This window comes from Choloepus didactylus, chromosome 15 (genome assembly GCF_015220235.1).
Source record: "Choloepus didactylus isolate mChoDid1 chromosome 15, mChoDid1.pri, whole genome shotgun sequence".
Classification (NCBI taxonomy): Eukaryota; Metazoa; Chordata; class Mammalia; order Pilosa; family Megalonychidae; genus Choloepus; species Choloepus didactylus.
The window spans coordinates 781,121-797,884 of NC_051321.1; the positions used below are offsets into that span (position 1 = coordinate 781,121).

The 16,764-nt window shown below is 56.9% G+C and overlaps 1 protein-coding gene across 1 annotated transcript in view; it reads right to left on the reverse strand.

Annotated features, from left to right (window-relative positions):
* INPP5A (inositol polyphosphate-5-phosphatase A) overlaps positions 1-16,764 on the reverse strand; it is a 203,136-nt gene that overhangs the window by 134,547 nt on the left and 51,825 nt on the right. The window contains 1 exon segment of the mRNA XM_037804264.1: positions 586-627. Coding sequence (XP_037660192.1) covers positions 586-627 — 42 coding nt within the window.

The following is a 16,764-nucleotide window of genomic DNA, read 5'->3' on the forward strand; positions in this document are numbered from 1 at the left end:
TCCCATGGAGGCGTGGCCCTGCCCATTCAGGGTGGGCCTTGATCAGTGGAGCCACATAAATGAGCTGACTCAGAGAGAGGGAACTCAGAGCAGCTGTGAGTGATGTTTTGAAGAGGAGCAAGCTTGCTAGAGAGGAACGTCCTGGGAGAAAGCCGTTTTGAGGCCGGAGCTTTAGAGCAGACACCAGCTACCTTCCCAGCTAACAGAGGTTTTCTGGACGCCATTGGCCATCCTCCGGTGAAGGTAACCAATTGCTGAGGTGTTACCTTGGACGCTTTGTGGCCTTAAGACTGTAACTGTGTAGTGAAATAAACCCCCGTTTTATAAAAGCCTGTCCATCTCTGGTGTTTTGCATTCTGCAGCATTAGCAAACTAAGACACATGTGTTGTCTACACTGGCGTTTCCAACGGCGTCTAAACCGGCATTTCCACGTGGCATCTACACTGGCGTTCTGCAGGCTCTGATAGCCCTGAAACAACACGGATCGGTTACCGCGTCCAGGACTGGCCACCTGCGGCACAGCAGCACACTCCGCAGGACGAGCAGGGAAGCAGGGACGAGCAGCGGCCTTGGGAGCGTCTCACCTGATAGAACTCCCGAAGCCAGTTCCTCTGCAGGTTTTCTGGCTGCAAAGAAGAAAAGAGCAAGAAACAATTAGCCACAGAAAAGCCCCCAGAGCTGTGCATAGACGATCCTGAGAACATGGCCAGGGGGGCCAGGGATAGCTGAAGGGGGCACCCCAACCCAGCCAAGGGCAGACCCCGGGCCCTGCACCCCAGCCCACAGTCCCTCCCTCCTAGAACCGGGTCAGGCGTCTCTGCCTGGGGAGACGCCATGGGAACCTGGGAGAGAGGATTCAGTGGGGGCCCTGGGGGTGGACACCGTCGGGACCTGGGGGGGGATGCCATGGGGACCTTGGGGGGATGCCATGGAGACCCTGGGGGAGAGGATGTGGTGGGGACCCTGGGCTCCAAGCACACAGGGGAAGGAGCCGTCCCGAGCCAGGCCTCCCACTGCACAGTGCAGCCCCCTTGGGGGCAGCTCCAAGGACGTCGGGCAGCCGCGCCAGGCACTGCACTGGGTGCGCCTCTGGCGGCCTCCGGGAGGGGACAGCCCCAAAAGTAGAGAGTCTCCAGGAAGAGATGAGGATGTGCTTTCTCGCAGGGCCCTGCCCTGGCCCCGGGCCTGGGGAAAAGGGAAGGCACAGCTCGTGGTGCTGCCAAAGCAGCGCCCACCATAACACCGGGGGCCCGGGGGGTGTGTGCGGTTAGTGGTAAAGGCCGGCGCTTCTGGAACAGAGCCCGCTCCCCAGGCAGGGACGTGGGCCTGGGGTGCGGTCCTTGCTCAGGACCTCCAGGCGGGGGGCAGCTCACCCTCATTGGAGCCCTGGTCACCCACATGCACCTGTCCCCACTGGCCCTGCCCAGGACGAGACGCTGGAGGCCGGCCGCCAGCCCAGTTGGTGAGGAAGTTAGTCTTAGGAAGGGCTTTGTATAGATCCCAGAAGCTCGGCCCAGAAGCCCACCCTGAGCCAGCCCTGAGAGGGGGGCAGGTCCTGGAGGCCACCTCCCGGCAGACCCATGGCCAGGACCCAGTGGCGAGTGGCCCCACCAGGCATCAAGACCAGCTCGGGGCTGGGAGGTGACCAGCCAGGCACCGGGGCGGCCAGGGGACAGCAGGGCTAGGCGCAGCACCCCCAGCCCCAGCCCCGCACACGGCCAGAAGAGGAGGGCGCAGTAGAAAGGGCACGGGGTGTGAATGGAGCAGTCCAGAAGCCCATGAAAAGATGCTCAATGTCACAAGTCACAGGGAAATGCAAACTAAAACCACGAGACGCCACTGCACCCGCCAGATGCCCACGACAGGCAGGAGAAATCAAAGTTTAGAAAAAAGACAGTAACCAGCGTTGGTGGGGATCCGGAGCAACCGAACAAGGGTCTGGTAGCTCCTTAAGAGGAACACAGACGCACCTTTGACCAGCGCTTTGGCTCGCAGGCGTGTGCCCCCCGGGGAGGTGAAGACCCAGGGCCCCCGAGACCCGGAGTGGGGGGGCCCGGCAGCATCACCCACAGCGGCCGAGCACTGGGAGTACTGCGTGGCCAACACAGATGACGCCTGAGCGCAGCCCACCCACATGGGGGACATCCTCCGGCCACAGAAGTAACCCAGCCCAGGCCCGCGACAGCCGGTGAGCCCTGAGGACGCTGTGCCGAGGGGCAGCGGCCAGGCACGGGCGGACAGACGTCGTGCAATCCCATCACCGGGAACGCCAGGGACACGGCGAGCAGGTCCCGGCTGCCAGCGCTGGGGCGGGGACGCGGGGAGACCCAGAAAGGTTCTAAAGTAGATGGGGTGACGTGGCTCAAGTTGGGAACTAGACCAAGAACCACTGGACTGTAGACTGCACGGTGAGTGTGCCGGTTTGAATGTACTGTGTCCCCCAAACGCCATTATCTTTGCTGTAGTCTTGTGGGGCAGACATTCTGGTGCTGATTAGATTTGCTTGGAATGTGCCCCACCCAGCTGTGGGTGATGATTCTGATGAGATGTTCCCATGGAGGCGTGGCCCCGCCCATTCGGGGTGGGCCTTGATCAGTGGAGCCATATAAATGAGCTGACTCGGGGGAGGAAACTGAGTGCAGCTGGGAGTGATGTTTTGAAGAGGAGCAAGCTTGCTGGAGAGGAACGTCCTGGGAGAAAGTCATTTGAAACCAGAACTTGGAGCAGATGCCAGCCACGTGCCTTCCCAGCTAACAGAGGTTTTCCGGACGCCATTGGCCATCCTCCAGTGAAGGTACCCAGTTGCTGATGTGTTACCTTGGACACTTTATGGCCTTAAGACCGTAACTGTGTAACCAAATAAACCCCCTTTTATAAAAGCCAGTCCATTTCTGGTGTTTTGCATTCCACAGCATTAGCAAACTAGAACAGTGAGTTTTATTGTATGTAAATTACACCTCAACTAAAGCTATTTATAAAAGGAATTAAGTCGTAAGTTTGCACAGGATTTAAACGAAACAGGTTCAAAAAAGGAAAAAGAAGGAAAAGGAAGAGAAAAGAAGAGCGCAGAAGTGAGGAAAGGAGAGGAGAGGAACAGAGAAAGAGAAAAGGAACGGAAGAGAAAGAGGGAGAGGGCGGGTGTTGCCCCACTGGCGGGCAGCGGGCAGCGGCAGGCACCTGCCCTCGGGCCGCACTTGCCATCCCCTCCGCCCAGGACCCCCACCAGGCACCGTCTGGAACAGGGACGCTGCGAGCAGGGGCAAGACAGGGGACAGGGGTGTCCCTCGGCCGCCCACTCCCGGAGGGTGCACGAGGAGGCCCACTGCAGTCCTAAACGCAAGCCACAGACGCCAGCCACAAGGAGTCCCGCGTGCCAGCCCAGCCCCGGGAGGTCACAGGGTCGGACACAGGACTGCCACCCCCTCCCTCACTCCCCCTCCCTCCTTCTTCCACTCCCTCTCCTCCTCTCTCCTTCTCCCCCCCTCCCCTCCCTCTCCCTGTCTCTGAAACTGCTCACCCCATCTGGCCATCCACAGACCCTCACCCACACCCATCATGTCCCGTCACCCCCGTGTGCAAAGTGCGTCGAGGCCCAGCTGCTTGGCACACAGTGCCCGCGCCCTGCCCCGTCCTCTCCAGCCCCTGGACCTCCCTGCTCCTTTCCCCCTTCCAGACGCCCCCCACACCGCAGCAGGGACACCCGCCCCCACTGCGCTCCCCTCCCCTGCAGTCAAAGCCAAAGTCCGTCCCAGTGTCTGCAGGACCCCGGCCGGCGCTCGTGACTGCCCCGGGCGCCCGCCCCTCCTTGCTGGGCCCCGGGGCCTGGGCACCTGCGCTGCCCACACTCCCGCTGGCCCTGCGCCTGCCCAGCTCCCAGGTCCTGTCCAAGGCGCCGCCGGCTCTGCCGGTCCAGGGCCTCCTGCCCAGCCGGCCCTGTCCCGGGCAGCTGAGCTCCCACACTCTTTCCCTCAGGTGCCCCCAAGGGGCTGTCAGGAACAGGACACCTCATCCCCCTAGCCCCAGAGCAGGGCACACGTGCGCGAGGACAACTCCAGGAAGCAACTCCGTAACAAACACCTTCCCAACCACGTGGAGTTCGGCGCAAAGGTGGCAAAGTGAAGTGAGACCAAGACTTCTACTTCTACCCAAACCTAACAAAGCAACAAAAATGGGGGACCGGGAGCAAAAAGCTGGGGGTTCCCCAACAGCAACGGAGTAAATACGGGTCCTGACAAGTGGAGCCAACAGAAAAAGGAGACGCGTCCCAGGGAGGGTCCAGGCGAGGACAGGGGAGGGCCTGGACAGCAGCACCCCAGGGCCCCGAAGAAGACCTCAGAGCGAGGCAGGGGGCCCCAGAAACAAATCAGCCCAGGGGAGCCCCCAGCAGGAGGCAATCCCCAGAAGGAAAAGGACAGGCAGCGCCTGGGAAGGGCCCGTTCCCCGGAACCCGGCCCACAGGCCCCGGCGGGAGACGCAGCAGACCACAGGCGGCCCACGGTGAGAGAGACGGTGGGGGCCCCGGGAAGGGCACCCCAGACGCAGAAGGACGGGGCCGAGCGGGGCCAGCACGGCCGCACCCAGACACGACAGGACAAACCAGCAGCACCAGCCGCGACCCTGGAGCGTCACAGGCAGGAGGCTGTGGGACAAGGAGCATCTGCCAGAGCAGGGAGGTCACAAATGGGGCAGAAACTAAACCTATTTTCTAAACTCAAAATTCTTAAAGTTTCTGAAAAATATATCCTTTACCCTTAAAAGATGTTAAAACTACCATACGTCTTACACTGAGAAAGCATTTATACTAAGTCCAAAAGCTCCTTCACTCTCAACTGAGTATGGTTTTCTTCTGACAACTCGGGTAAAATCACACTAGTTAAGAAGGCGGCTGTGCGCGGTCCCTTGCTGCCCCTCCCTCGGCCCAGATGGAGGGGGTCCCCAGAGACGAGCAATGGTTCTTCCCAGGGGTTAGAATTTGGGGTGATTTGCACTTTTCTGCAATGTTTATTATTTAAGAAGAAAAAAGGCCTTTACAAATTAATTCCATTTCACTGGAAAGATGATGAGAATTGAGATTTCACACCCCCGAGGGAGAACATCCAAATCTGAAAATGGCAAAGCTTTGCTGGCCATCGGCCCCTGCAGACGCCCGCCTTCCCCACTCACGCCTTCTGGGGGCCGACGCAGCGGGGGAGCCCCGGGTGGGCCACTATGGCAAGGGGTGCACAAGGCAGCCGGCCAGATGCTTATTTATTTATGAAGCACGACGCAGGAAAGCCTATCTTTACTCCACAAACTAAATAAACTCCAGATGAATTCAAGAGACAAACACTCAAAACCACAAAAGAATTCAAACAAAATATAAGCAAACCACTGCTCTCATGGTAGGAAAAAGGTCTTTCGAGAAGTAAAAGCTAAGAAAGGCACCTAAAGAAGACGACGCCTGCAGATTTGGTGACGCTCACGGCGGCGGCGTCTCTGTCCTCCTCTGGCTCCTGCTCCCCCCGGGCCTTCCTGGGCTCCTCTCCAAGGCCCCCAGGGACAGGGGTCACCTGCCTCAGACCAAGGGGTCATCCCCACAGGGCCCCACGCACCACGGGCTCACCCCACAGGAATGCAGGGAGATCAGGAACACATTTTTCTGGGGTCCCTAACTCCCAGCCACATCTAATAAATGCATTAAACAAACAACCATACGTAACTATCAATTTGATATAAGTGTTTTATAAAACCAAATACACCTGTGGCCAGGGCATCCCTCTCTCACCTCTCAGCTTTTCCGAGGGCAACCTGAAATCCTATCAAAATACTTAAAAAACACCTGCACACTGCTTTACCCAGGAGTTCTATTTCCAGAGATGCATTCTCTCTAACTCAAGGGTGAGCACCCGCAGCCTGGGGGCTGCACCCCCCACCCCTGCCCCCGCCCCCCAGCACCGAGACACGGCCCGCGAGGGCCAGCCCGTGTTCTATCGACGCTCCTGCAGTTTGCTCCTATTTTGTAAAAACAAAGTAAGAAACGGAAGAGAAATGCAAACTTCAAGTGTGGTGGTGGGAAGCGGAGCCCAGAGCCCAGCCCGGGCCACCAGCACAGCAAGTGTCACTGCAGGACAAAGGCCCGAAGACGCACCAGTGACAGGGCAGGACTGGGCAAAGCACCCCCACCCGCCCCCCATGCAGCGGACTCAGGGAGAAGACAACTAACTCGGAAAATCAAAACACCCCCACACAGAGTGGAACCCGGGTGTGTAACTCTGCTAAGGCGTTCCTGAAAATGCAGGAACTCACGTCTGAAACTGCAGTGTCACCTCCGAACATCTGCCTCACAGCTGACCCGCCGAATGTAAGGGACCTCCGAGAACAAACCCCGACACCCTCAGTGCCACCCCCACCCCCCAGGGCCACGCTCCCGCGAGCCCACGGGAAAGGACCCAGACAGCACACTGGCCAGGGGCAGGCCAGTGCAGAGCAGGGGCACCGAAAAGTGTCTCTCATGGCTCCAAATGTCTAGAAAACACACCCCCAAACATCAGCACATACACAGGCACACAGGCTCACACAGGCACATAGGCTCACACACGCACACAGGTACACAGGCTCACACAGGTACACAGGCTCACACAGGCACATAGGCTCACACACGCACACAGGTACACAGGCTCACACAGGTACACATGCACACAGGTACACAGGCTCACACAGGCGCACACATGCACACAGGTTCACACACGCACACAGGTACACAGGCTCACACAGGTACACAGGCTCACACAGGCACACAGGCTCACACACGCACATAGGCTCACACACACACAGGCACACAGGCTCACACACACACAGGCTCACACACGCACACAGGTACACAGGCTCACACAGGCACACAGGCTCACACACACACACAGGCTCACACAGGCACACAGGCTCACACACACACAGGTACACAGGCTCACACAGGCACAGGCTCACACACGCACATAGGCTCACACACACACAGGTACACAGGCTCACACAGGCACAGGTTCGCACACGCACATAGGCTCACACACACACAGGTACACAGGCTCACACAGGCACAGGCTCACACACACAGGTACACAGGCTCACACAGGCACAGGCTCGCGCACGCACATAGGCTCACACACACACACAGGTACACACACACAGGCTCACACACACACACAGGTACACAGGCTCACACAGGCACACAGGCTCACATACGCACACAGGTTCACACATGCACACAGGCTCACACACGCACACAGGTACACAGGCTCACACAGGCACACAGGCTCACATGTACACATGCTCACACAGGCACACAGGCTCACACACACACAGGCTCACACAGGCACACAGGTTCACACACGCACACAGGCTCACACGCACATAGGCTCACACACGCACACAGGTACACACACAGGCTCACACACACACAGGTACACAGGCTAACACAGGCACACAGGCTCACATACACACACAGGCTCACACACACACATAGGCTCACACACGCACACAGGCTCACACACACACAGGCTCACACAGGCACACAGACACAGAGGCTCACACATGCACACAGGCTCACACACGCACATAGGCTCACACACGCACAAAGGTACACAGGCTCACACAGGCACACAGGCTCACACAGGCACACAGACACAGAGGCTTGCACACAAGTGCAAAGACACACAGGCTTGTACAGATGCACAGGCACACAGGTTCGCATATGCACACACAGGCTCACACATGTGCACACAAACACACTCTTGCACTCTTCCACCAAGAACAAAATCATAACGACTGTTTAAATGTGCACAGCCCAGAAGCTTTGATAAAATTAGCCCTAACCTACTGCAGAGCCCTGTAATTGAGGGCCGTCTCTCCCTGAACTTCGAATCCTACCAAAACTGGCTCCTTGTACCCTGAGTTTCCGCGTGACGTCACTTAGGCCCTGCTGCTTGAGGGTCAAAAAGCAGGCAGGTGTGCCGGAGGGGGACAGCTTCCCACCCCCGAGGCCACCTACCCTGAGCCCTGCAGGGGCTGCCTGGGGTGGACCCACTTAAAGCCAGGAGAGGAAGACTGCGGGAAAAACTCACCAGCCAGACTCAAAGGCGGGCACACGCCCCGGCCTGACGCGGCCAGCCCTGCACGCATGTTGGGGACACTGGCCTGGAAAGCACGCTGCTTCTTTCTCTCCTCCACACCCTCACAGTGCTCCCACAGTCCTGCATGGTAGTACAAAACCTTTCAAAATGTGACTGGGGAAAATGCTAAAAGTATTCATTCCTTTCAAATACAGAATTCTGTTTCTGGAAGTCAATCCTAAAACAAGTAAATAAACAGTCAAAAAGGCTCAGAAGTTCAAAACAACGTCGTGGGGAAGAGAATTATGGTGAGAAGTCTCCAGAAGGGTGTCAGGGGAAGCAAGTCAACAGCGAGGGTGGACAGCGCACCCACTGAAGGGCACAGGCTGACCTGGCAGAGGCGACCCCCCCTGAGGAAAGAGCTGGGGCGCAGGGCGGCTGGGCTCATGCACCAGCCCCTTTGGCAGTGGCCAGCAGCAGCCACCGCGGACGGGTGCAACAGGTGCAGCAGAGGCTGTCTCAGAGGCCACGTCCCCATGCACAGACCCAGGCAAGCAGCCAGCTGACCTCGCGAGGGCCTCGCACGGCCCAGGAGCTCCGTGGCGGATGCAGGGGGTGCATGTGAGGCACATTGTTTTCCTTTTATTTCCCTTATTTTTAGTATACTTATAATGAGCGTGTATTACTTTCATAATTTTAACTGTCAATTTTGAAAGCTTGAGAATAGAAAAACAATGAAAGAACTCACAGCACTTTAGCCAACATTTTAAATAACTGCAAGTCACTATAAGCAACAATAAAAGGCAAATGACAAACTGGAAAAATCTATTTGCAGCTTATGGGAAGGCTGTCAGGCTCGTCTGTTTACTACACGAAAAGCTGCTTTGCATAAGCAGAAAAAAGACCAAAAGCCCACACATGCACACATGCATGCACTCACACCTGCACTCACACATGCACACACCTGCACTGACACCTGCTCTCACACCTGCACACACATATGCACACATATGCACTCACCTACACTCACACAAACACCTGCACTCACGTGTGTGCATGTGTGCACACGTGCACTCACACCTATACATGTGCACACACTGACACACATGCACACACACACCTGCACTCACAGATGTGCATGTACATACACACCTGCACTAACAAGTGCACATAACTGCACTCAGTGTACACATGCACACCCACCTGCACTCACACCTTCCCTCACACGTGCACACACACACACTCACACATTCCCTCACACGTGCACACCAGGCAAAAGACATTAAGGATGCGAGGGCCGTCAATCAGACCCACTCAGCGCTGTGAGGACTCCAGCCAGACAGGTGGCCTTGCTCACCCACCCAACAACCACCACGGGAGGGGGCTGCCAACCCGCTGCCCGCCATGAAGGTCAGGCAGGCCTCAGGCCCAGGGAGGAAGGGGGCCTGCCCAGAACTACGTGGCCAGTGGGAGGCAGCACCCTGGCGCCCGGGAGCAGGCAGCCAGCACCCAGTTTGTGCCCTGTGAGCCTGGCTACAGCCCATGCCCAGGGCCTCTTGGACACACCGCCTCTCCGCCCAGAAAAGACAGAAGAAATGCCTGGTAAACAGACGCAAAGACACTGCACTTCAGTCATGAGAGAAATCCGACTCAAATGTTCCCCAGCTAGCAGATGGGTGAAACAAAAGAGTCCAGTAACACCCCACCTGGGCCAAAGCAGAGGGAGAGGCACCGTCAGGTGCAGCTGGCCGGGGCCCAGGGGATGGTGTCCCTGAGGACGCGAGCAGGCGCTGCTGCCCAAGTGAGGGGCTCCACGGGCTCCAACCCAAAGCCCACCTGCCAGGCCGGCTGCTGGGAAATGCCATCCCGGGTGAGGGACAGGTGAAGATGCCCAGCTTTGCTCACAAGAGCAAAGCGGAGGCCTGAGCCTGGTGGGGACAAGGGCGACACCCCGAGACGCAGCTGGGGCAATGGACACCGAGGAAAGGCCAGGACGGCACCCGGGGCAGCGTGAGTCCTCGGGGATGTCGGATTCACAGGCTTAGTTCACAAGCTCTGTAGCACGCAGGGGAAGCCACAGCTGGAGACGCAAACCCTAGAGAGAGGGCTGGGGTTGAAAGACATCCCCAAGGAGAGGACAAGTGCGAGACCGCGGCACAGCACCAGGCGGAGGGCATCCCGCCGAGGAAGCCGGGGAGGACAGGCTGGAAACACAAGTGGGGGTGGGGAGGGGGGACCCCCACAGCTGGTCCCTGGGGGCCTCGACACCCTCATCTACCCTCAATGCAAAACGGCTGAAAACGCCTGAGAGGCTAGGAAAGAGCCGTCTTTTCCCCACGTTAGCTGGCTGGGAAGAGGCGTCAGGAGGGCTGAGAGAGGTCAGGATAAAACGAAACCGCCGGCGGCAGAGCCAGAACCTGCTCTGGGCGGGGGCCGCTGCGAGCCCCGACTTTCCTTTCCGAGGGCGCCACGAGGCCATGGCCCGGAAGCCAGGCTCAAAGCCTCCCAACCTGGGCAGTCCGACGGGCGGGCACAAGGGGCAGGGCCCCGTACGCACACGCACGAGCGCAAACCGGGCTCATACAGCGCAGCGAGGACGCGCGCCTCTCGGCGCTCGGGCTAGAGGGAAAAACGGACAGGACGCCCGGAAACCGCGGGGGGCCCTCGTACAATCTGTCAGCAACGGAGTCACCTCCAGACGAAGATGTGTGTGTAAGTGGTTCTAGGATCGTAATGGCCCCCAACAACTATTCAAAGAAGACCTAAAACTTCCCTCCAGAAACACAGCTTAAACCCGAAAATCCCCGTGAAGAAGGCTGGAAGGGGCAGGAGTCAGAGGGAAGCACAAAACACCCCAGAAACCAAGGCCCAAGGGCCGCAGGCACGATAAGAACAGATGGGTCAGCAAAGAGCTCGCACACGAGCATTTCAGAATCGCAAGAAGATCACAAGAAAGCAAACAATTCAGCGAAAAAAGGGCCAGAGATTTGAACAGCCCCTTCACCAGAGAACAGCCAAGCAGGCAGTGGGGAGACGCCGGCGCCACCAGCCCGTCAGGAAATGCAGATAAAAGGGGAAGAGGCCCACCACTCGCCCAGGAGGACTGAAGACAGGCAAGGGGCTTCTCACGGACAAGGGGCAGGGCATGGGGGGGCGTGGAGGGGTGTGGAGGGGGCCGGCATGGAGAGGGTGGGGTGTGGAGAGGGGCGGGCACAGATGTGCAGGGCAGAGAAGGGAGCTCTCTGGCACCTGTGGGTGGCATGGCCGGTTGGAAGCAGTTGGGCAATTTCGTAAGACGTTAAAAATACACTAGCACACGGTCCAGCCATTCACTCCCACAAGACTCTCCTTAGATGTGCCCGGCAGTTTCATTTGTAACAGCCCAAAACCAGAAACGCCCTAAATGTCCGTCAGCAAGCACGGAGGCACACAGCCTGTGGGATGTTCCAACAACAGCTGCTGCCCGGCAGTGGACAGGGCGAGCTGCTGGCACGCACACGCCATCCCACACTCAATGCCTTCTGCTGCGTGAACGACACCGGACCAGGAAAAAGGAACCTGCCCGGTAAGGTCCCACCCCCAGGAAACCTCGGCAGCGCAGAGCCCTATAGCGACGGACAGCAGGCCAGGGGCTGCTCGGGGAGGAGAGGAGCAGGACACACGGGAGGCCCCCAGCAGGAGAGGAAAGGGGGGCCACGGGCACATCCCCTCTCCTGGCCGTGGCAATGGCTTCACAGGTACACACACCTGTCCAGCCTTTGCACACTGCACCTGAGATACATGCTGCACCTGAGGTATGTGCTGCTCGCTGCAGGCCAATAAAGCTGCTTGGAAAATGCCAGAAAGCACAAATGCCCAAAATAAAACAACACAATTGAAAGTTCAGTTTCTCGCTGCATTAGCCACATCTGAAGTGCTCTAGGAGTGTCGGTCCTGGGCACATCACAGAAGATGCAGCAAGTTTCTACGACATTACACCAGCACTGTCCAAAAGAAGTTTCTGACACGATGAAACCATTGTGTATCCGCATGGCCCAAATTTGTACTTGGACTGTTGCTAGTGCAACTGAAGAGCTAAAGATTTTAAATTTAACTTTAATGAATTTAGAGAGTCAAATGTGGTTAGGGGGGCTACTCTGTTGGACAGCACAGCTTGAGAGCGCAGAAAAAGAAGGGAAACTTCCCGGTTCCTATAAGGAAAATAATAGAGCACTGACAGGAGGGGCAAAGGGGAAGGGATATTGCAGGTGTAATTAAAACCCCTAATCAGCTGATTCGCATTAATCAAAAGTTAGATCGTCCTGGGTGTGTCGGATCCTATCAGGTGAGCCCTTAACAGAGTCTAGAGGTCAGGGGCTCGGAAGCAGCCCTGCCCCCTCCCCCCTCCCTCTCCCCCTCCCTCTCTTTCTCTTTCTCTCTCCTCTCTCCCTCCCTCTCTCTCTCCTCTTTCTCCACCCTCTCCCCCTCCCTCTCTCCCTCCCAACTTCCTTTCCCCCCTCCCCTCCCCCTCCCTCTCCCTCTCCCCCTCTCCTCTCTCTTCTCTCCTCTCTCTTTCCCTCTCTCTCCCTCTTTCTCTCTCCCTTTGTCTCTGTCTCTCTGTTTCTTCTTATCTCTCTCTCTCCCCTCTCCCCCTCCACCTCCCTCTGTCTCTGTCTCTCTCTCCCCTTTTCAAGCAGCAACTGCTGTGAATTCTGTGGCTGCAGGGAAATGATTTCAGCCAAACCCGAGGGAGCCTGTAGTGACCCCTTTCCCAGTCGGGCCCCAGAGGAGAGCCCGCATAAAAACACACACGCACACATGCTTGCACTCACACACCCCATCCTCAGGTGGGGCCTTCCCTAACGGGGAGCCCTGGAGGCACCCCTGGGGTGAACAAGGCAAGGGGACTGTTACTTCTTTCCACCTGTTGTTTGGCCTTATTTTGATGGTATGAGGGAACGAGGTCAAGAAGGGAAAATAATTAGATGCAAAACACCTGGAAAGTGAGAATTAACCCACATCTGCAAACGCTATAATGGTATCACCTGGAAAGCCAGAGCACTGTCTATACAAGTACAGCAAACAATAAAATAACTCAGAGAGCAGGACATAAAATTACACGCGGAAATCAACAGCCTCCACATGCAAACAATACCCAGCAAGAAGCTACAACAGAAAAGAAAATCCCTTCTGCAATAGCAACAGTAAAAGGATAAAATAGTTGGGAGTAATTACAAAAAAACAAACAAACTGAAAGATTCAAAACATTCCCGGAAGACACGCAAACCGACGTGAAGGAACGGGAAGGCCCTGGGGTCTCGGCAGCGGCCGCGCAGCGCCCCAATAAAACCTCAACGTGCACACGGCAGAATAAACGACTCAAAATCCAATACAACTTCCTGAAAAAATAGTATTTGAGTACAATTAACAAAACATACTTGTTTTGCCTAACAAAACAACATAACCAAAATCAAAAAGCAAAAAAGCAAACTGCTAGAAAGTGCTCGCCATCTGTACCGCAGATCCGGGCTCTCTTCCTACCACGTGAAGAGCCTGAAAAGCCAAAGGAGGAACAGGCAGAAAGGCCCCTGAGAGGAGCCCGGCGCAGACCCTCCCGGGGCCGGGCGGAGGCGCCGAGGGGCAGGGGGCACACGTCTGTCCCGGAGGCCTCACCCGGAACTCGTCAGGGAGGCCCGGCGAGCGCCCCACAAGACGACACCTACGCGCCTCAGCAACGTCGGGCTCAGAAAGGCCAAAACGGGTGGGCTGAGGGGGGTGCGGGCTGACGCCTGAAGGGGGGGACCCTAAGGACAAGGTGAGCGCCCGTGCCCTGGCGGCAAGGACAGGCGAGGGCTGAGGGCGCCCGGGAGCCACCGGGAAGCCGCCTGCAGACGGGGCACCTGGTCCACCTGCCTGCAAGCTGCTCCCCAGTGCTGGGGACGTGGGGGTCGGCCCAGGGCGCAGGCCAGGCGGTCACCGGGGCCCGGATGTGTGCAAGTCACCTCCAGTGGCTTCAGGAAGAACGTGTGTGTGAGTGTGACTCCGTATGTGTGAGTGTATATGTGTGTGCGTGTGTGTGACTTGTGAGGGTGTGTGAGTGGGGTGTGAGTGTGTGTGTTGTGAATGTGGGGGTGTGTGCGTGTGTGTGCAAGTGGATGTGAATGTGACTGTGTGTGTGACTTGTGAGGGTGTGTGAGTGGGGTGTGAGCGTGTGTGTTGTGAATGTGGGGGTGTGTGCGTGTGTGTGCAAGTGGATGTGAATGTGACTGTGTGTGTGTGCGCATGGAGAGAAGCACAGTGACCGCAGGGAGGGCGCCTGGGGAGGCGGAGGGCGGGCAAAGGGCAGGCGTCCATGCCGGAGCCCCTGGGGGAGGGACAGCAACGTCTCGGGAATGTTTTGCTACTTTTCTTTAAGACTGAAATGTTTTAAAATTAAAAGTTGACTATAAGCTTATCCAGGGATATTTTCTTAAATCAATGCTTAGATTTCAAATACTTTTATTTTACTTAGTTTCAATAAATTGATCATAATTGTAAGATTTTTTCAAGTTATGAAACAAAAGCGGTGCTTAAACAACAAATTTCACCCTTCAAAGTTATCATTAAACAAAAAGCAATAAAAATACACAATGAAGCATTTTACTAAAAAAGGTGGAATACAGACCACACCATAAACCAAATAAACGTAGAAAGGAACCTATAAATCCAAATATTATTGAAAAAAAGCAGAAAAATCACAAAAGGAAATTTCAAGAGTAGCTTTGAAAACACAGCCCAAGGCGTCGGGCAGGGGTGACGGTGAGGGAGGGAGGTGCTGGGGGCAGCAGGAGCAGCTGCCCGCGGGGCCCAGGCACCAGGGAGACAAAACCTGGGCGGCAAGAGCTTTAGGAAGGGGACAAAGCAGAGGAGGAGGCTGTTTACCGGCAGGAAGCGGAGGGCGGTGGCCTTCCCAAGCAGGAGAGCAGCCACCAGAGTGCAGGGACAGACACCCACCACCGGGGACAGACGGAGGGATGAGAGCCTAAGGAGGTCAAGAGGCCTAAAGGGAACCTCTGGTGTTTCTATGAACACAGGACGCAAGCTGGCCACTGACAGGCCAGGCGGGATCACTGGGCCAACAAGCACGTGGGAAAGTGTTCAACCACGTGGATGACAATACGTGTGTGCATGCACAGTCAACAGTCACACACACACACACCCAAGGCACTCACACACATGCCACACACACAGAGGCACACTCACAGGCATGTGTGCATGTGCTTGCATACTCATGTGTACACAGTCATGCACTCACACACACTTCAAAGCAGTGTACTATTCTCTGTCCACGCTGGCAGATGGTGCTGGCACTGCCACGCCGGGGACCCGGGGCACGGGGTCTTCTGGAGAGCCGTCTGGCAGAACCCACGACCCCTCAAAGGAATGCTGAGCCCCCCAAGCCTGCAGCTCCGTCGCTGCGTACTTCTGCGGGCCACAGCCCCTGAGCAGACGGCCCTGAGGGCCTCACCCCTGCATGATCTGAAAGAAGAACTCGCTGGAAAGAACCGCAGGCCGCTCGACGGAGAGTGGGCCAGTCGTTCACAGCAGAAAGCTGTGTGGCCACTCCTGGAAGATCATCTCCGGGCGGGAATAAGTTCTCGTCTCCCCTGGTGGCCCATCCAGCCGGCAGTCACAGACCTTTCCTTTAAAAACCACATTCAGATGGACCAACGGACACAGGGGCCACATTTGGGCCGCCGGTCATGTGTGCCCTCTTCCCGCCCCAGGTTCACTGGCCACAGGAGCAGCAAACACGAGGCGCTGCCCCAAGGCCAGTGAAAGCCCCTCGGCACGGACCCCAAAGAGCCCCATCAACGGCCCGACTTCCTACGTCTCGGTAGGATGCTGCACCCCCACGCACCAACAATACCTTCCAAGGGCCAGCAGCCGGGCGGCCAGTGCCAGGACCGCTGCACAGCCCCCGGGCGAGCCTGGCAGGGCGGCATGGAGGGGCTGGAGGGCGCGCGAGGACGGCTTGGGGGCTCTGCCTCGTGTCCCGCGGCCTTTCAGGCCCGTGCTGGCCCCGGGCCAAGTGCCACACACATCCCACTCTGCTCACCTAACAAACCCACAACTGCCAGGGAGGAGAGAGGGGACTGTGCCGGCCACCCAGCTCTCCACAAACGTCAGCAAGGACACAGGCCCGGGCGCAGAGCCCCTTTCCTCCCGTTTCTCCAGTGGCTGATACTCCAGAGGTTACATTCTATTCCACAAGCCTAACTAGCCAGCGCAAATTTGTAACATGCAGTCCCCGCAAATTGGAAACATTTGAAATAAGTTTCCTGCGTGAATTTGCAACATTTGGAATGGCTGGAACAAATCTCCACCCTTGACTATAATGGTTATGCCCAGGCCTCTTGAGAGCCACTCTGGGCTAGTTTGCTAACAAGTTATGAGGCTATTTTGCGAACCTCTACCCAGAGTCTCCACCTTGCAAGGATAGTAGATAGTGGATGGATAAACAGGGGGAGTGACTGTGGATAGTGGGCGGATAAACAGGGGGACTGACCATGGACTACAGTTTGTCTTTTTAACCTGTCAATTCCTGAACTGCCCCACCCCCTCAGGCACACCTATCCTGTGTGAAAGCTAAACTTAATCTCATTCTCACAGATGGCATGTGGCTGGCATCTGCTCCAGAGTTCTGGTTTCAAAATGGCTTTC